This window comes from Coregonus clupeaformis, chromosome 9, assembly GCF_020615455.1.
Source record: "Coregonus clupeaformis isolate EN_2021a chromosome 9, ASM2061545v1, whole genome shotgun sequence".
NCBI lineage: Eukaryota > Metazoa > Chordata > Actinopteri > Salmoniformes > Salmonidae > Coregonus > Coregonus clupeaformis.
Genome location: NC_059200.1, coordinates 53754619 through 53775495, shown reverse-complemented (window position 1 = coordinate 53775495; position 20877 = coordinate 53754619). Strand labels below are relative to the sequence as shown.

The 20877-nt window shown below is 43.8% G+C and overlaps 1 protein-coding gene across 2 annotated transcripts in view; it reads right to left on the bottom strand.

Moving 5' to 3' along the window:
- Positions 1–20877, bottom strand: part of LOC121574096 (peripheral-type benzodiazepine receptor-associated protein 1) — a 205363-nt gene that overhangs the window by 52969 nt on the left and 131517 nt on the right. For both annotated transcript variants that reach the window (XM_041886692.2, XM_041886693.2), the window contains 5 exons: positions 3355–3537; positions 2376–2459; positions 1905–1994; positions 1059–1181; positions 701–805 (listed from right to left, as the gene is read on the bottom strand). In XM_041886692.2, coding sequence (XP_041742626.2) covers positions 701–805; positions 1059–1181; positions 1905–1994; positions 2376–2459; positions 3355–3537 — 585 coding nt within the window. The remainder of the gene's footprint in view (positions 1–700; positions 806–1058; positions 1182–1904; positions 1995–2375; positions 2460–3354; positions 3538–20877) is intronic.

Genomic DNA, 20877 nt, shown 5'->3' with positions numbered 1-20877 from the left:
ACCTCCCTGACCAAGGCCCTTCTCCCCCGATTGCTCAGTTTGGCCGGGCGGCCAGCTCTAGGAAGAGTCTTGGTGGTTCCAAACTTCTTCCATTTAAGAATGATGGAGGCAACTGTGTTCTTGGGGACCGTCAATGCTGCAGACATTTTTTGGTACCCTTCCCCAGATCTGTGTCTCGACACAATCCTGTCTCTGAGCTCTACGGACAATTGCTTCGACCTCATGGCTTGGTTTTTGCTCTGACATGCACTGTCAACTGTGGGACCTTATATAGACAGGTGTGTGCCTTTGCAAATCATGTCCAATCAAGTTGTAGAAACATCTCAAGGATGATCAATGGAAACAGGATGCACCTGAGCTCAATTTCAAGTCTCATAGCAATGTTTTAATACATTTGCAAAAATATCTAAAAACATGTTTTCGCTTTGTCATTATGGGGTATTGAGTGTAGATTGATGAGAAAAAAAAAAACGATTTCATCCTTTTTATAATAAGGCTGTAACGTAACAAAATGTGGAAAAAGGGAAGGGGTCTGAATAATTTCCGAATGCACTGTATATGCCATTTAGATATATTTTTCATATAAGCATACATTTTACATATAGGTCCTGGGAATTGAACCCACTACCCTGGCGTTGTAAGCACCATGCTCTACCAACTGAGCTACAGAGGATCAGAGGCCATGTATGGTGCTGCTCACCCGCTGTAGCCGTTTGATCTCATCCTGTTTGAACTTGAGGATAGCCTGTGCCTGCTCATGTTCCAGTTCCAGCTGCTGCCTTCGCTCGGCGACCTCTCGCATATGCTGCAAGCATCAAAGGAGACACGTATTTCATGTGGTCACACAACACTTACATAATTACTCTGTAGTATATACACTCGGCTTCCATGCGGCAAATGCATACTGGCAACACTACTAATAAATGCTAACACTACTCTGTTTGTAGTCAAAGTGAACCTGGTCCCAGGGATCTCCGGATTCTTCACATTTGTTCTGAAATAGCCAAGTGAACGAAACTTGGAAGTGTAGCAACAGAAGACTGGAGGTGAGCCTGTACCTTTAGGACCTGCTCTAGGTTCTCCAGTTTGGCACGGAGGCTCTGGTTCTCCTCGAGAACTGAATCACGTTGAGCGGTCACTTCAGAGAGGTCTTCCCTCAGCTCCTCATTCTCAACCCGGGCCTGAGAGAGAGGGATGGGGAGAGAGAGAGAGAGAGAGAGAGAGAGGGATGGGGAGAGAGAGAGAGAGGGATGGGGAGAGAGAGAGAGGGATGGGGAGAGAGAGAGAGGGATGGGGATAGAGAGAGAGAGAGGGAGGGGGAGAGAGAGAGGGATGGGGAGAGAGAGAGAGAGAGAGGGATGGGGAGAGAGAGGGGGATGGGGAGAGAGAGGGGGATGGGGAGAGAGAGAGAGAGGGATGGGGAGAGAGAGGGGGATGGGGAGAGAGGGATGGGGAGAGAGAGAGAGGGATGGGGAGAGAGAGAGAGAGGGATGGGGGAGAGAGAGAGAGGGATGGGGAGAGAGAGAGAGAGGGATGGGGAGAGAGAGAGGGATGGGGAGAGAGAGGGGGATGGGAGAGAGAGATAGAGAGAGGGATGGGGAGAGAGAGGGGGATGGGGAGAGAGAGAGAGAGAGGGATGGGAGAGAGAGAGGGATGGGGAGAGAGAGAGAGAGAGAGAGAGAGCGAGAGAGTACTGACATTCCTCAGGACTAGCAGGAGAAGGACAGACACAAAACAAATACTGTCCCATACCAACATAGAAACAGAAGCCCTTCCGGTCTACTGAAGGTTCACGACAGAAAAGACAGTTGAGGGTTCCCATTTGAACCATAATGTAGAGATTTATTCTGTCATCAAAACAACACAAAGAGGCCCTCAAAAAATAGAATAGAATGGAGACTGACCTGGTTGAGCAGCTGTGCCTTCCTCCTGAGGAGATCTGCCTCCTCCTCTAGTCGCTCATTTTTGCCCTGCTCATCCTCAAGCAGGCTCTCCTGTCAGAGCACCAACGACGACAAGAAGACAAGACTCAGATTCAGCAGCCAGGGATGAAGCCATTATATCTCATCAGCCCCAGTCAGAGAGAATATAGTCATTATACTGTAGTACAGTCGTAACATTAGTGCTGTCATCAGTGGAGGCTGGTGTCACTTTCATTTCAGGATGGGTTTATTGTAATGGCTGGAATGGAATTATTGGAACCGTGTGTTTCATGTGGTTGATACTGTTCTATTCATTCCATTTCAGTGGGATATTCTCACTCCACCAGCCTCCGCTGGTCGTAACACCTGGTGCACTGGTAGTAGCACCCTGAGAGTACAGTAGTTAACAAACACACGAGTGGACGGCCCTTCGCGGCCCTGAGGATTTCTTACCAAATCCAGACATTTCTTCTGTCTCTTCCTTACGTCATGCTGGAGGTTTTCACATTCTTTTCGCTTCTTACTCAGCTCGCGTTCCTGGAACAAAGCCAGAGCATGTCACGTTACAGCAACTACACGACCTACACGCGTCAGAAACATCCATATCTGACTCCATATTCGCCCTATTGAAATCTGACCAGTGTTTGAAATAGGAGCTTTTAGTGTTGTTTTTGGTTGCCTATTCCTAAACGTGACAGGCCTATTTATCCAGCTACAGTACTATGTATATGATACCCTGTCTTGTATATCAGATGTCAAAGCATATCAACATATCATTTTTGTGTTTGACAAAAAGTGTCTGCACAAATCACGATCAATCTGTTTTGGATCCAAAATAAATTATAAGCCCTTGATTTCCATATTGACCTTTGACATGGTAACAACGAGGTATTACCAAGCTTAGCATTTTTTTATTACTCTAAATGCAGCTTACATGCAGACTCATGCAGCCCCCCCCCAGCTAAATTGAAAAATCAGCTTATTTCAACATCCATCGCCAGACACAACAGTATAACCAAGCATTATGATGACCGCAGAAGGACTGTTATGTGTGCTGTGTGGGGGGACTCAGTGGCTAATTGACTGACTAGATGCAACAGCTTAATGGTGGGGGGGTGCGGGCAATATTGATAATTAAAAAGCAGAAGACCTGTGGCCTAATTTGTTCTAACGATTGTTTGTCTGTGAGCCATCTGCCATAGCATTAATGGTTGGTTTTTCTATACGCATCAATAAGGCCATCCTCCAGACTACAAGCAAGCATTACATCATATCCCACTCATGATATCTGTCCAGTCTCTAACAAGAGGTATGTGCATGTGTTTATGTGTCAGTATAACTAGCCATGACAGGGTTGTATATTGTACGAGGTGAGTGGAGCAATCATATGTGTGTGTGTGCGCGTGTGTGGCATTAATGTATTTGTTCTCACCAGTAACTGTAGTCGCTGCTCCTCTGTGTGCTCCTCCTGGTGTGAGAGGCTAGTGGTGGGGGCGGGGCAGAGGCCCAGCGGGGGTGGGGTCACTTGCGGCCCTGACTCCTCCTCCTCTCTGGGAGCCTCCTCACACCTGGCTGGAGCCTCATCTAACACCACGCACGGGGTCTCTGCTGCAACCTGCCAGGGGCACAAACCAGGAAGTTCACAATTATGCCTAAAAGGCAGACTCAGCGAGATGACATTGCATGCACAAAGTAAACACATAGTGGGTCAAGTTCCGCAACAACTAAGAGCGTTGAAGCGCGAGGCTAAACCTCTCTGCTGTTTTGGTTCCGTAGCTACCAAGTTGTAGCAGTGTGAAGCGCACCCGTGCACATAATAATTCAACCTCACTTGACACAGATTAAAGAAGCTAAAGAATGGGGTAAGGCAAGGGCAAACCATGACACCTGGAGTATTACATAAGTCAACGTAATGAACAGACCTGGATTCAAATACAATTTCAAATATCTCAATTACTTTCACATACATTCAAAGTATTCTGATATATATTTGAGTTGAATATTTGAATGTATTTGGAAATACACTTGGAAAGTATTTGAAAAACTAATATACACAGAAAAATGTCTTTTAAATAGCAGATACTGAAATGTATTTGAACCCAGGTAATCAAGCACAGTACTCAGAAGTCTCACACTGGCTATGTAAGGCTAAATCCAGACTAGACATAATAATACCCAGACCGACAGAGGTGCAAAGCCCTTCATTCAAATCTAAGGAAACCATGACTAAACAATTTTCTTTGGCAAACGGCTTGATTGAAAAGCGCTTCAGAATTAGATGTGAGCATCATTCCCCCTGTGTAGAGAGCTGTGTCAAACAAGGTGACTAAAAGAGAACATAGTGGAATAATAGCAGAATACAAATGTGGAATATCAACCTCAAGGATGTGTAATATCAACCTGACTCCCAGCACAACTGACAGATAGACAGTGATTATAATCCAGCTATCCTCCAGCCTTCCTTCCTTCCCAGTGGCCTGACTCCTCAGACTCCTCTACACAGTCATCTAATCCACAGGGAATCCCTCCAGCCTGAACCGTGACTCACATACCAATATTAGCAGAGACAAAGCTACCTACCCCCTCAAACTGGATGTAACTCACAATTATTCTTTAGAAAGGAGAGTGCCTCCTCTCCTTTAATTGATATTCCTTTATGATTACAATACACTGCTTAGAGTAAGGCGATTCTTAAGAGTTAGGAGAAAGAGAGTACTTCTGAACCCATATTTACTAAACGTCTCAGATTAGGAGCGCTGATCGAGTATCAGGTATCCCCTCATATTCATTATGAGAAGGGAAAAGTGATGCTGTATCAGCACTGCTTTATAAATACAGGCCCTGATGTATTAGTGTTCTATTAGGATCCCTATTAACTTAAGCCAAAGCTGCAGCTACTCTTCCTGGGGTCCGCACAAAATATAAAACATGACATAATACATAACATTACTAGACAATTACAGCTGAAGGACAGACCTACATAAAATGACATAATACAAAACATTAATAGACAGGTACAAAACGACATAAATTAGATGTACAAAACATTTGAATACAGTCAGGGAAAAAAGTATTTGATCCCCTGCTGATTTTGTACGTTTGCCCACTGACAAAGACATGATCAGTCTATAATTTTAATGGTAGGTTTATTTGAACAGTGAGAGACAGAATAACAACAACAAAAATCCAGAAAAACGCATGTCAAAAATGTTGGAAATTGATTTGCATTTTAAATGAGGGAAATAAGTATTTGACCCCTCTGCAAAACATGACTTAGTACTTGGTGGCAAAACCCTTGTTGGCAATCACAGAGGTCAGACGTTTCTTGTAGTTGGCCACCAGGTTTGCACACATCTCTGGAGGGATTTTGTCCCACTCCTCTTTGCATATCTTCTCCAAGTCATTAAGGTTTCGAGGCTGACGTTTGGCAACTCAAACCTTCAGCTCCCTCCACAGATGTTCTATGGGATTAAGGTCTGGAGACTGGCTAGGCCACTCCAGGACCTTAATGTGCTTCTTCTTGAGCCACTCCTTTGTTGCCTTGACCGTGTGTTTTGGGTCATTGTCATGCTGGAATACCCATCCACAACCCATTTCCAATGCCCTGGCTGAGGGAAGGAGGTTCTCACCCAAGATTTGACGGTACATGGCCCCGTCCATCGTCCCTTTGATGCGGTGAAGTTGTCCTGTCTCCCTAGCAGAAAAACACCCCCAAAGCATGTTTCCACCTCCATGTTTGACGGTGGGCATGGTGTTCTTGGGGTCATAGGCAACATTCCTCCTCCTCCAAACACGGCGAGTTGAGTTGATGGCAAAGAGCTCGATTTTGGTCTCATCTGACCACAACACTTTTACCCAGTTCTCCTCTGAATCATTCAGATGTTCATTGGCAAACTTCAGACGGGCCTGTATATGTGCTTTCTTGAGCAGTGGGACCTTGCGGGCGCTACAGGATTTCAGTCCTTCACGGCGTAGTGTGTTACCAATTGTTTTCTTGGTGACAATGGTCCCAGCTGCCTTGAGATCATTGACAAGATCCTCCCGTGTAGTTCTGGGCTGATTCCTCACCGTTCTCATGATCATTGCAACTCCACGAGGTGAGATCTTGCATGGAGCCCCAGGCCGAGGGAGATTGACAGGTCTTTTGTGTTTCTTCCATTTGCGAATAATCGCACCAACTGTTGTCACCTTCTCACCAAGCTGCTTGGCGATGGTCTTGTAGCCCATTCCAGCCTTGTGTAGGTTTACAATCTTGTCCCTGACATCCTTGGAGAGCTCTTTGGTCTTGGCCATGGTGGAGAGTTTGGAATCTGATTGATTGATTGCTTCTGTGGACAGGTGTCTTTTATACTGGTAACAAGCTGAGATTAGGAGCACTCCCTTTAAGAGTGTGCTCCTAATCTCAGCTCGTTACCTGTATAAAAGACACCTGGGAGCCAGAAATCTTTCTGATTGAGAGGGGGGTCAAATACTTATTTCCCTCATTAAAATGCAAATCAATTTATAACATTTTTGACATTTTTTGTTTGTTATTCTGTCTCACTGTTCAAATAAACCTACTATTAAAATTATAGACTGATCATTTCTTTGTCAGTGGGCAAACTTACAAAATCAGCAGGGGATCAAATACTTTTTTCCCTCACTGTACATAGAATTACATTACACACTTTTATATTCTCATGCCTTAGCAGTCCATGCAACATGTACTCCTAATAACGGCTACACTGCAATCATCCATTTTGTTACAGTTGCTTACTTTTACAATTGCAGGTCCTGATCCTAATCTCTCAGAACCAGTTATTCTGTAAACACTAGCAATATTAGGAACCACCCGTGTCCTTGGTTCTCCCGTTTGACGTCAATACTATTCATAATAATATTTCATAGATGCTACTGAATGCAAGTGCAATGAAAACGACAATGGAAATACAATAATTCCTCCAGCTAAAGCTTCAACCACAGATTTCACCCTAGCAACGTTGCCATAAATGAGCTAAAGATGGAGTTTCCTCCCCGCCAAGGCTTCAATTTAATCCTTCACCTCAGCAACCGTGTTGGAGTTTCCTATAGCTAATGTTTCAATTGAATAATTCAATTTAGCTACAAATGTGGACTTTTTAGAGATCCATCACTCCACTCCGTTCAATAAATTGAACAGATTCATCATCAGATTAGGGCTTCTCCGAAGTCAGTCATCCCCTGCTCATAGCTGTGAGCAACAGATAGTTTCTTCCCAGATAAAGTTTCAATTTAATCCTTCACTTTAGCTACATACGTGGACTTTTTAGTGATCCATCCCTCCACACCGTTCAATACATTTAACAAAGTCAGATGGGCTTCACGTTCATCCTTCGCCCTGTCTAGTGCATAGATATGAACTTAACCAAACATTTGCCGTGTTACAGTCTACCGCCCATAAAGATTTAGCTAAGGTATAGTGCGTGCCCTTTGGACAAATTCATAAAATGAATAAAGTCCCCTTGATATCGAGTTTCCTCCGGTTCTCTTATGGAGTTGTTTTGCATTTCCATTTTCCATTCCCCGCACCACACTCACACCCAGCAGCATCCACCAATCACACACAAAATAAAAATACACTTTCATACACATCAACAAAACTAACATCAGTAAGCTGACCAGACTATAATATCATATGGAGCAGTACCTCCTTTCTCTACTGAGGCTTTGCTTACAATTGCTTTCTCTGAGCAAGCCCTGATATCCTGGTGCCAAGGGCACATCCTATCTTTAACTTGAACCCAAACACCAGATGTGCTCGGGAGGGAGATACTATAGTTATTTAGGTCAGAGGCGTTGTGCTGTGATGTGTGGTTTTATTAGTTTTTTAAAGCTACTTTTGTTGCTTGCTTGAGTGATTTGAGATGGCAGGGAGTTCCATGCTATCATGGCTCTATAAATTACTGTGCGTTGCCTTGAATTCATTTTGGCTTTAGGGACAATGAAGAGACCTTAGGTTGCATGCCTTGTGGAATATGAATGTCTGTCAGAGCTGTATGTCAGTTGATTGAATAGACAGTTTGGAGTTAACACATTCATATTTCTAACAAAAATGAGAAGTGATGCAGACCATCTCTCCTCTACTTTGAGCCAGGAAAGGTCAACATGCATTTAGTTGACATTAATTCTCTTGGAACATTGCAGGGCAAGACGTGCTGGTCTGTTGTGAGCCAGCTTTAGCTTTATTATGTATTTCTTTTCAGTACCTGACCATATTACCGGGCAGTAGGCAAGATATGATACAACTAGAGCCTGTAGGACTTCTTCAGCCAGGTGTGGTATTAATAATGCTGTTTTTGTGTTGTATTGTTTCTGTTTGTGAATGTCAGTTTTTGTTGGATTGATTTTTCACTTTAATAATTTGTTAAATAAATATCAAGAATGCTGAGCATCTCCTTATCACAGACAGGCCTCTCCCAATCTTTGATAACAATTGAATCAATAGGCCTTGACCATGACAATTTTCAGTCTAAGGTGACACCAATAAGTTTAGTTTCCTCAACTTGTTCTATAGCCGCATTTTTCATAACCAGATCCAGCTTAAGTCTACAGTTTAAGGAATGATTTGTACCAAATGCTATGCTCTTAGTCTTGGATATATTCAGGACTAGTTTATTACTGGCCACCCATTCTGAAACTAATTGCAACTCTTTGTTTAGAGCTGTAATGACTTCACTAGTTGTGGCTGCTGATGTGTATAGTGTAGGGTTGAATCCAGTGGAGGCTCCTCAGAAGAGGAAGGGGAGGACCATCCTCCACAGTGAATTTCATAAAAAGTTTAAATGTTAAACATTTAAAAAGTTACCCTTTTTAGATAAAACTACACTAAATATAATCACGTCACCAAATAACTGATTAAAACAAACTATTTTGCAAAGAAGGTCTACAGTAGCCTCAACCGATCTCAGTAGGGTAGCACCATGGTGTAGCCGGAGGACAGCTAGCTTCCGTCCTCCTCTGGGTACATTGACTTCAATACAAAACCTAGGAGGCTCATGGTTCTCACCCCCTTCCATAGACTTACACAGTAATTATGACAACTTCCGGAAGACATCCTCCAGCCTATCAGAGCCCTTGCAGCATGAACTGACATGTTGTCCACCCAATCAAAGGATCAGAGAATTAATCTAGTACTGAAAGCATAAGCTACAGCTAGCTAGCACCGCAGTGTATAAAATGTGGTGAGTAGTTGACTCAAAGAAAGAGAAAGACAATAGTTGAACAGTTTTGAACAAATTAATTTCTTCCAAAATGAAGGAGAAGCAAGAGAGAAAGAGAGAGAGAGATTGTCCATGTCTTTCACTTTCACTTACTTAGCTAGCAAATGCTGCTAGCTAGTTTAGCCTACTGAAACACCCTGCTCAAACAGAGGGATGCTATGTTAGCTAGCTGGCTATGACTTTCCAACACAACAATGGAACTCTTCTAAGTCAAGGTAAGCTTTTGGTATTACTAATTTATTGCCACCGGGGCCCGCCGGTATAACTGCTTACTGATGGAACACTAACGTTACTGCATGATTGTAGCGGGTTTACTAGCGCGTTAGTTCTATTAGCTATGCTGACTACGACGTTACTTTAGCTAATATGGTGACAACGATGTAGGCTGTGTGTAGCGGTTTGACTTGGAAAGGTTTATTCGCCTGGTCACATACAGCTGATGTGTTGTGCATTGAAGTCCACAAGCGAAGGGAAGAGAAGGAATACAACGTGACTGTTATGAGAGTGAACTCTGTTTATGCGTGATCAGGGGTCCGCCGGTTCTGTTGAAAAACGTTTCTTAAACGGAAGCAAACGGAACAAAACGGGGATAAACATACCTGAATTGTCCAATAGAAACTCTCGTTTGCAACTATTGGACTAATGAATACACCCTATATCAGCTAGATGCAGGCAAGAGTGTGCAAGGCGGTATTGAATGTCACTGTCTGTCACCTCAAATTTGTCTCTCGACCTGTGTGCGCCTACATTTTAAACTTTCATTCATAAGCTAGGTTGTAGCAACCTCATGATCGGTATTGGGACAATTTTAGTATCATGTAGTAGCCTAAACCTATCGCTGTTACATTGAACTGGGTGAATGGAATATGAATAAGGCCATGCTCATGAAAAGAAAATCATCCTCCCTCACCTTAAACGGCACCGACCGCCACTGGTTGAATCATCAGCATACATAGACACACAGGCTTTGTTTAAGGCTAGTAGTAAATCATTAGTAAAAATATAAAACAGTAACGGGCCAAGACAGATCCCTTGCAGAATTCCACACTTTACATGCATTACGTTAGAGAGGCTTCCATTGAAGAAAACCCTCTGTGTTATATTAGATAGATAGCTTTTAATCCACGATATGGTAGAGGGTGTAAAGCCATAACAGATATGTTTTTCCGCTAACAGATTATGGTCAATAATATCAAAGGCTGCACTGAAATCTAACAGTACAGCCCCCACCATCTTCTTATTATCAATTTCTTTCAGCCAATCATAGAGTCATTTGTGTCAGTGCAGTACATGTAAAATGCCCTTCTCTACAGGCATGTTGAAAGTCCGTTGTTCATTCGTTCATAGAGAAATAACAGCTGTGGCTGGGGGAGGGGAACTAAGTGTGGGGGAAGTGGCTCTGGATGACATTGGTGTCTTCTCCTTGTCACCTTAGCTTCATCGGGTTAAGAGTCAGGAATCAGGTATCTAATTTTAGAGCCACACCTACTTATCTACTCCTGTAGAACTGGGCTAGTGCAGACAAGGCTATGACCGAGTAACAGGATCAAACTTAAGGACCAGCCAGCACCATGTGAAGAGAAAACTCTCTCTGAAGTGACTGCTTAGATCTCTATGAAGATACCGCTCAGTGCTGCTAGCCGTTTGAGACCACACAATACATTTTTTTTGTCATTTAGCAGACGCTCTTATCCAGAGCGACTTACAGTTAGTGAGTGCATACATTATAAAAATAAAAATAAATCATACTGGTCCCCCGTGGGAATCGAACCCACAACCCTGGCATTGCAAACGCCATGCTCTACCAACTGAGCTACATCCCTGCCGGCCATTCCCTACCCTGGACGACGCTGGGCCAATTGTGCACCGCCCCCATGGGTCTCCCGGTCGCGGCCGGCTATGACAGAGCCTGGATTCGAACCAGGATCTCTAGTGGCACAGCTAGCACTGCGATGCAGTGCCTTAGACCACTGCACCACTCGGGAGTACATATATATACTTGCACACATGAGCACACACACACTTACAATATACAACACGAGCTGTAAGTAAGCATTTCACTGTAAGGTCTACACCTGTTGTATTCGGCGCATGTGGCAAATAAAATGTTATTTGAAAAACTATATTTGGGCTCAAAGCCCTCGTTATTAGGGTTACCTACAATAGAACCGTAGAATAGAATACTGTCCGACTGTCAGTACACCTAAGCCCAGTCCATTGTTCTAGGGAAGTGACGGAGTGAAAGCGGTCGGTCCCCTGAGCTCAGATAGGCATGTATCAGGAGGGAATTTGAGTGTTCGCCCACAATGCTGAGGTTCAGACTGCAGGAATGTGCACCAGAGCTGTTGCCAGAGAAATTAATGTTAATTTCTCTACCATAAGCCACCTCTAACGTAATTTTAGAGAATTTGGCAGTACGTCCAACCGGCCTCACAACCGCAGACCACGTGTAACCACGCCAGCCCAGGACCTCCACATCTGGCTTCTTCACCTGCGGGATAGTCTGAGACCAGCCACCCGGACAGCTGATGAAACTGAGTAGTATTTCTGTCTGTAATAAAGCCCTTTTGTGGGGAAAAACCTATTCTGATTGGCTGGGCCTGGCTCCTCAGTGGGTGGGCCTATGCCCTCCCAGGCCCACCCATGGCTGCACCCCTGCCCAGTCATGTGATATCCATAGATTAGGGCCTAATTAATTTATTTCAATTGACTGATTTCCTTATATGAACTGTAACTGTAAATCGTTGAAATTGTTGCATGTTCCGTTTATATTTTTGTTCAGTTTATATGGGATTGTATGTACAGAACCATCTTAGACTGTTCCATCGACACACTGGGCCTCATGTATCAACATAATGTAAATGCTGTAATTATCGAGCAAAGATCGCTCATACCGACAAATAACGTAAACATTTGTGCTGCACATGATTGATAATTGAGGCTCAATGAATCGAACAGTCAAATACTGTATGTGAATAGTGCATCTTACATAGTATATGTGAATATATTTTGAAGGTACTATAAAACGACCCATTTTGCACAGTACTTAAGTTCTGTACAATACGCTTAGTAGAGGTATTTTGTCACTCAAGTGTAGTAACTTGTCAGCCAACAGGCAATGTTATGTGTTATGTCTTGCTGTGTTTAACCCGTATAGTGCTGTTTTTGTGTGTAAACAGACAAGTCCCATGCTGATATTGAATCCAGTGTTTTCATCGCCCCATGCTGATATTGAGCGCTCTCAGTCAGAGCCCAGCTACAGCCGTGCCAGCGGACTTGAGGATGACCATGTGTGACCTGTTCTAGTGACACTCACTCTAATGGCCTATCACCGTCACACTGTCACAGTCAGAGCACAGCGACTCCCCGCCTACTCGTCATCAGATCCCTTACACCTAACCCTTGCCAATGGTCTATATTGGAATATACCGATTTGGTGCAAAGACATGCAGACGTTTCTTGTACCGTTCCTGGACCTCTCACACACTTTTGCCTTTTTCACACTATTGTTCCGACCCGAACCATACAGTGCTTGCTTAAATTGTCTTTTCCTTCCATAGTGTCCTTTCCCAGCACGGTTCCAGCAACTATGGGTGGAAGTGTAGCAAGGCCAGCGCAGCTCGGCTCAGTAGTGTGAAAAGAGTACTTGACACCAGCCAGCTGTTTATTGCGGCCAACGACGATGCAAAAATTCCTCATGTTAGCATTAAATATACCTTAAACAAATAAATAAATAAATCACATTTTATTGGTCACGAGCCGAATACAACAGGTGTAGACTTTACTGTGAAATGCTTTCGATCCCTTTCCCAACAATGCAGAGTTAAAAATAAAACTATTTGCTAAATAAAAAATAAAAAAGGAAATAGTAACACAATAAAATAATTATAAGGAGGCTATATACAAGGAGTACCAGAGTCAATGTGCAAGGGTAAGATGTAGTTGAGGTAATACAGTATGTACAGTACATGTAGGTGGGGGTAGAAGTGACTAGGCAATCAGGATAGATAATAAACAGAGTAGCAGCATCATGTGTGAAGAGTGTGAACGTGTGTCTGTGTGTGAGTGTGTGTGTGTGTGGCGTCAATATGCATGTGTGTGTTTTGTGTGTGTGAGCATATGTAGTGTGTGTGTGTATGTTGGAGTGTCAGTGTAGTACGTGTGAGTGTGTGGGTAGAGTCTGGATAGCCATTTGATTAACTGTTCAGCAGTCTTATGGCTTAGGGGTAGAAGCTGCTCATGAGCCTTTTGGTCCCAGACTTGGCACTCCGGTACCGCTTGCCGTGCGGTAGCAGAGAGAATAGTCTATGACTTCGGTGGCTGAAGTCTTTGACAATTGTTAGGGCCTTCCTCTGACACTGCCTGGTATCAAGGTCCTGGATGGCAGGGAGTTCGGCCCCAGTAATGTACTGGGCCGTACACACTACCCTCTGTAGCGCCTTGCTGTTGGATGCCGAGCTGTTGCCATACCAAGCGGTGATGCAGCCAGTCAAGATGTTCTCAATGGTGCAGCTGTATAACTTTTTGAGGATCTGAGGGCCCATGCCAAATCTTTTCAGCCTCCTGAGGGGGAAGAGGCGTTGCTGTGCCCTCTTCACGACTGTGTTGGTGTGTTTGGGCCATGATAGGTCCTTAGTGAATGTGGACACCAAGGAACTTGAAGCTCTCAACCCGCTCCACTACACCAATCACTCAAAATGTCCGAACATGCACATTGACATGGAATTGTTCAGGGAATCGTTGTGCAACATTATGCAATGTAACTTGTCAATTATGGGTTTAGCTGGCTTCTTAATTACAGTAACTACTCATCTGTAACGGCTTGCGGCAGTGGCAGGAAAGAAAAGTACTGCTGCAGGACATGTGGCAGAAGCAATGTTATTTTTGTTGTTTTTTAGTGTAATACATTGTTTCATTTGTTCGTTTTTATTCTGATTTTGTACTTTATTTAGACAGCAAGGAAAGAGATGGGGAGACAGATCAGGTATATACATCAGGACAGAAAGTGGCAGATCTTAGGGTTAGTGTGGAGTCGGCAGCTCTACCACTAGACTAAACTCCCCCAGTACGTTTCAGTTGTATTTGATCATTGTTTGGTGGTAAGCAAGTAGGAAGTCTTTCCATTATGATGACACCATGACTGTTGCGTCCACCCCTGAGGCTTTGTTAACCCAAAAAACACTAACTTCAAATCACAGTTCGCAGCCGTGACACTAGTCTGCAGTCTATTCTGACATTACGTCCATGCCTCTATAACAGCCAATTAGATGAGGCTTGTGAAGTTGTAATAATATGCTCTGCAGCTGTGAACCATGAATTCCGCCTAACTCTGTGTCCAGCCACATGAAGCCAAAGGAGTGGTCCATGATTATGTTTATACACTACAAACACCTGGCCTTGGCAACCATCTCTGGACCACACATACAGTACTTTACCTGACACAGCACAAGGCATAGTCTGAGTTTATCAAACCAGTAGTTTATTAACTATAAAACAACAGCACAAAAAGCCTAGTTCATACCTACTGAGCAAGAAAACTATACAATTTACCTACTAGCAGTAGCCTGGATCCGTGCTTCCTAAAGCATGATGTGCACTAGGCCTACACACATACGACATGGACAATGCAACACAAGGCCCGGTCCATAGCTAAACAGAGAGCCTATAAAACATACTTGGACTACAACATATTAAAGCGCATCGACCTAAAGCCAAAGCATTGCTCATGCTTACAATAGCAGATGCACACTACCCTAGGTTTATTTCATGGATACTGAGGGACAGTAGGGCAGGTCCATGCTTACTAAAGCACACACTGTTCAACCAACACATACTATAGCTAAGTGCTTCCTAAAGCACCATACACATCCTATTGGTGTAGTCCATCCATACAGTAGGGTGGGTCCATGCTTACTGCAGTAGTGTCAAAAGAACCCATTCAGTCAGGCCTGGTCCTGGATGCCATAAGCACATTGGTAACTAATAAAGCCAATACTATGCATAATATTACGCATATACTACACAGTCCTGTTTGTATGTCCCATAAATGAATAATCAGATCTATGCAGAAACAGTGTTTTTTCTTTATTTTCCTTGATATTCACCCATTGAAGTGTCCTGAGGTGAGGAATGTTTTTATTTGATTTTCAAGTACCTCAGTTGAGCACCTGGGCTGAAGAACGTTTGTTTACACTTTCTTTACACATAATATATGTTTATCCTATGCATACTACAGGTAGAGTATAGAAGGCCAGGTCCATGCTTACTAAAGCACATACTGTCCCCCTACACATACCATAGATGTATACTCTAGGCTTAGGTACTATAGGCCAGGTCCGTGCTTACAGCAGCAGTGTCACATCCCATTCAGTCAGCAGAGACCTGGGCCTGGATAGGACACAATAAGCACATTGGTGTAATCCCTGTGGAGGACTACTGAAACAGGTAACTGGATCACTTCTTTTTAAAAGCACCTTAATGGATTGGATTGGCCTGGCTGCTGGTTTGGTTTTCTGTTTTAAATCAGCTACGTATCATCATCGATGCCATACTGCTATCATAATGCTGCTATGTCCACTATTCTGGCCTGGCGGTCGGTAAGTCACGGACGATATGCTGCTAGCTGCTGTCTAAATTCCCACATCTGGGATCTGAAATATCTGACTGACTGACAGTTCCAAAACAGGTTTTAGAGAAAGGCGTCACTGTGACTCCACTAGTAGGCCTCGGTTCTTGGCTCATGCCCCTCGCTTTGCAGGCGAGTGTTATGGCACCAGTGTAAACCGAGGTTGGAGTTACAATGTGGGATTTAGTGAAATGCATATTGAAACGCAACAGCGATATCAGATCTGCAGAAGAAATCCACTTACTTGGGACTCGTCATGTGCAATAATAACATAGAGAACAGGGAACGCCGACAGAGCAGCCAAGCTGAAGCTACAGGCAGCGGGCTATGGTAATCTTTTCCTCTGATGACATTTTCACTTGCCTGTTTCAAAGACTTATAACAACACAAAATATCTGGATTTCCTAAACCTTAACCATATTGCACTTTGACGATTATTCTGCAAACTGCTAGAAATGTCTGATTATTTATCCTGACATTGTCCTGTCAAGCCTAGCCACAGTCCTACAGTACCTATGGGGTATACCACAAGGTTAACCACAAACACAGAGCCACTGGGACCTAAAGACACCAACACACACCCTCACACACCCCCACCAAATACAACCTACCCCTCTCCAGTGATCTGTTGCAACGTCAAGGCTATCCCCGGCCCCCAATTATCCAGAGCAGGGGCAAGGCAGGGCGAGGCGGGTGAGCGGCTAGGAAAGTGTTTGGTAGGAGAGTCGGCTGGAGTCTTACCGTTACCTACCATCCAAAACCCTCTCACCGCTACCACGGCAACAGAGAGAGGATTACTGGACTGTACCATTCTCTTGTTAGAGGGGATTAGAGTGCACAGCCACACAACATGGCCCCTTTCTGTGGCGTGCGTGCATGTGTGTGTCCCTCTGTGTGTATGTGTGTGTCACACAAATGACAGATTACCACAACCAGCGTTCTCATCTAAGCTGCAAAGAGAGAAGTGAATTTTGACTCTGAAACTTTATGTTGTCATACAATACATAGACAAATAAGATAATTCATGTCTTGAAATGCATGTCTTATTAAACCACTGTTTTAAAACTTCTTTTTGTTAATTTACATATTTACATCTTATTAAATTGAGTCTGCAACCAAAACGTGAACATTTCATGACACCTGGTTTATCCTGCCGTCACATCTGGGTGTAGTGTAGCGAGTGAGAGGAAATTAACAATATATTTAGTCATCAGTGTTGCAGAGAGAGCAGAGGGAGTGTGTGACTTGTGTCTCTAAATCAGGCCCAAGTTCAAGACAGGGAATCATCTCATTACGTCCTCTGGCAGTCAGGCAGATTACTGTAGTCAGCTCTATCAGCATAGCCCTGACAGTACAGCACAGCACATAGAGCCATTATATAACACTGTCTAACAGCAGCCATGCCAACGTAAACATACACAAAGCCTAGAAAACCCCCAGTTGACCAAATTCCACATTAACAAACGCAAACGCACATCACATAATCTTAACCGTCCCAGTACTGAGGCCCATCATCCAATCCATCCACCCCTCGTAATGAAAAGACATGACCCGGTCCGTGTCAGTCAGTCAGCTTCACCCTAATCTCAAACTTGGCCCTAAACATGCTGCGTCACGTCACCGCACACACGCCGCCTCACGCAGCGCTGCCTTTTGGGAAACGCTGCAGCGCTGTACTCATTCCACAGCAGCTGGATGATTTAAACCTCAACATCTGGACGGAAGCACACAGAAAGCAAAATTTGGTGTTTGGGGATAAAAAGTACTTAGATGGACAGTTACATCTGGGTGGGTACTTCTAGGTTATACATATTGCCTGTGCTATTTTGTGTGTTTTTTCGCATTGTTTGTAACTTATTTTGTACATAATGTTGATGCTACTGTCTCTTATGACCGAAAAGAGCTTCTAGACATCAGAACAGCGATTACTCACCTCGAACTGGATGAAGATTTTTTCTTTAATGAGTCTGATGCAAAGGATATAATGTTGCTCCCGGACAAGGCCCAAATCCCCGTCATTCGCATGAAGAAAATAAGGAAATACAGATCAGGGTGCCTTGTGAGAATTTGTCGGCGAGTGGGTAACACGCCTCTACCATCCGTTCTATTGGCCAACGTGCAATCACTGGAGAATAAACTGGATGAGCTCCGTTCGAGCCTAACCTACCAACGGGACATAAAAAACTGTAATATCTTATGTTTCACCGAGTCGTGGCTGAACGACGACACGGATAATATTGTTGGCTGGGTTTTCCGTGCATCGGCAGGACTGAACAACTACGTCCGGTAAGACGAGGGGTGGGGGTGTGCGCCTATTTGTCAATAAAAGCTGGTGCGCAATGTCTAATATTAAGGTAGTCTCGAGGTATTGCTCGCCTGAGGTAGAGTACCTCATGATAAGCTGTAGACCACACTATCTACCAAGACCACACCATCTATATTTTTCGTAGCCGTCTATTTAACACCACAAACCGACGCTGGCACTAAGACCTGTATAAGGCCATAAGCAAACAAGAACATGCTCATCCAGAAGCGGCGCTCCTAGTGGCCGGGGACTTTAATGCAGGCAAACTTAAATGCATTTTACCTCATTTCTACCAGCATGTCACATGTGCAACCAGAGGAAAAAAACTCTAGACCACCTTTACACCACACACAGAGACGAATACAAAGCTCTCGCTCGCCCTCCATTTGGCAAATCTGATCATAATTCTATCCTCCTGATTCCTGCTTACTAAAGCAGGAAGTACCAGTGACTCGCTCAATACGGAAGTAGTCAGATGAAGCGGATGCTACGCTACAGGACTGTTTTGCTAGCACAGACTGGAATATGTTCCGGGATTCATCCAATGGCATTGAGGAGTATACCACCTCAGTCACCGCCTTCATCAATAAGTGCATCGACGATGTCGTCCCCACAGTGACCGTACGTACTAGGGTTGCACGATATTGGAAATAACTGACAATCGCGATATTTTGTTTTTCTGCGATATATATTGCGATATGAAAAAATACAGGATGTATGTATGATCCTCTGGGAAAAATGCAGTTTGCAAACAGCGACTTTTCAGGTGGAAGTCCTCATTAATAAAGTGTACGGTCAGACTTATGTAGGGCTCTGTTGTCCGGCTGGACCACAAGTCCGTTGTTGCTGTATAATATTCCACTTGTGACAGCTCTGTTTCAACTTGTGCCTTGCATTTCTCGTACAACTCTGGGATGGCAACTTGAGAAAAATAGTTGCGTGATGGCATTACATACCGCTTGTCAAGCGAACTGATCATATTTTTAAAACCCTCTTTTGTAACTGTGTTAATTGGTACCATGTCTTTGGCGACGTGAAATGTTATTGAATCTGTGATTTCTCTCTGCTGTTTGGAACCTTTCTCGTATGGTGTAATACTGGCAAAGGCATCCGAAATAGATTTCTGCTTTGGAGGGCATTGAGATGCTTTGCACTCGTCATACGAAGATTTGTGGTGCCGCCTTAAATGATCGAACAAATTGGTCGTGTTGCCTCGTGTTGTGGCAACAATTGCAAGGCACTCTCGACAAAGTACCTGTTTTTGGTCAACATCATCCTGTCTGTAGCCGAAATATTTCCATATAATTGACGATGCATTTCTTTTTGCAACCAAATTCTCAATTTCTGTCTTTTTTGCCTGTAGACTGATATATGTTTACCTTACTAAATCGCACGTTCTGCGATGTTACTATTGCGGATGCATACATCGCAATGTCGATGCTGAAACGATATATCGTGCAGCCCTAGTACGTACATATCCCAACCAGAAGCCATGGATTACAGGCAACATCCGCACCGAGGTAAAGGCTAGAGTTGCCGCTTTCAAGGAGCGGGACCCTAATCCGGACGCTTACAAGAAATCTCGCTACGCCCTCAGACGAACCATCAAACAGGCAAAGCGTCAATACAGGACTAAGATTTAATCCTACTACACCGGCTCTGCAAGCCCTGCCACATCCGACGAGCGTCAAACTATTACGGACTACAAAGGGAAACCCAGCCGCGAGCTGCCCAGTGACGTGAGCCTACCAGACGGGCTAAATGCCTTTTATGCTCGCTTCGAGACAAGCAACACTGAAGCATGCATGAAAGCGCCAGCTGTTCCGGACGACTGTGTGATCACGCTCTCGGTAGCCGATGTGAGAAAGACCTTTAAACAGGTCAACATTCACAACGCCATGGGGCCAGATGGATTACCAGGACGTGTACTCAGAGCATGCATGGACCAACTGGCAAGTGTCTTCACTGACGTTTTCAACCTCTCCCTGACTGAGTCTGTAATACCTACATGTTTCAAGCAGACCCCCATAGTCCCTGTGCCCAAGAAAGCGAAGGTAACGTGTATAAATGTCTACCGCCCCGTAGCACTCACGTCGGTAGCCATGAAGTGCTTTGAAAGGCTTGTCATGGCTCACATCAACACCATCATCCCGGAAACCCTAGACCCACTCCAATTTGCATACCGCCCCAACTAGGGCTGTGGCGGTCACAAAATGTTGTCAGCTGGTGATTGTCAAACAAATAACTGTCGGACTCACGGTAATTGACCGTTAATTAATATAAACACATTTATCTACTGGCTCTACAAGCCACTGATGCAGACCTTTGGAACATCTACAATTTTAAAGGTCTAATAAATCCATGTAATATAGCCTACACCATCACAATAAATCCATTATTTATTTTAGACGGGTCTAAAGAAACCTGATATGAAGAAAATGTAGTCTATTACAGAAGAACAGAATAGCATAGTCTGAGTTGTCCTTATGTTAGTTCCTGATCTGGCTATGCCATATGGCTGTGGGCTATACTTGTTCATTGCTTAGAATTCCATGGCTTATTTTATATTATTTTATAGTATGAAGAATACAATTGAACAAAGCTGAAGAAAATAGAAAGGATATTTTCTCCAAACGATTTGAGGGAGTGCGCACATGCAGCTATTCTGTGTTGAGTGGTTAACAAAGAAATAAGTACTCCTATATGCTTAATTTAGAGTTATTAATGTAACTTTAGTTGTTCTACAAACGGGCTATATGTTTAGATTTTTAATACATTGCAAGCCTG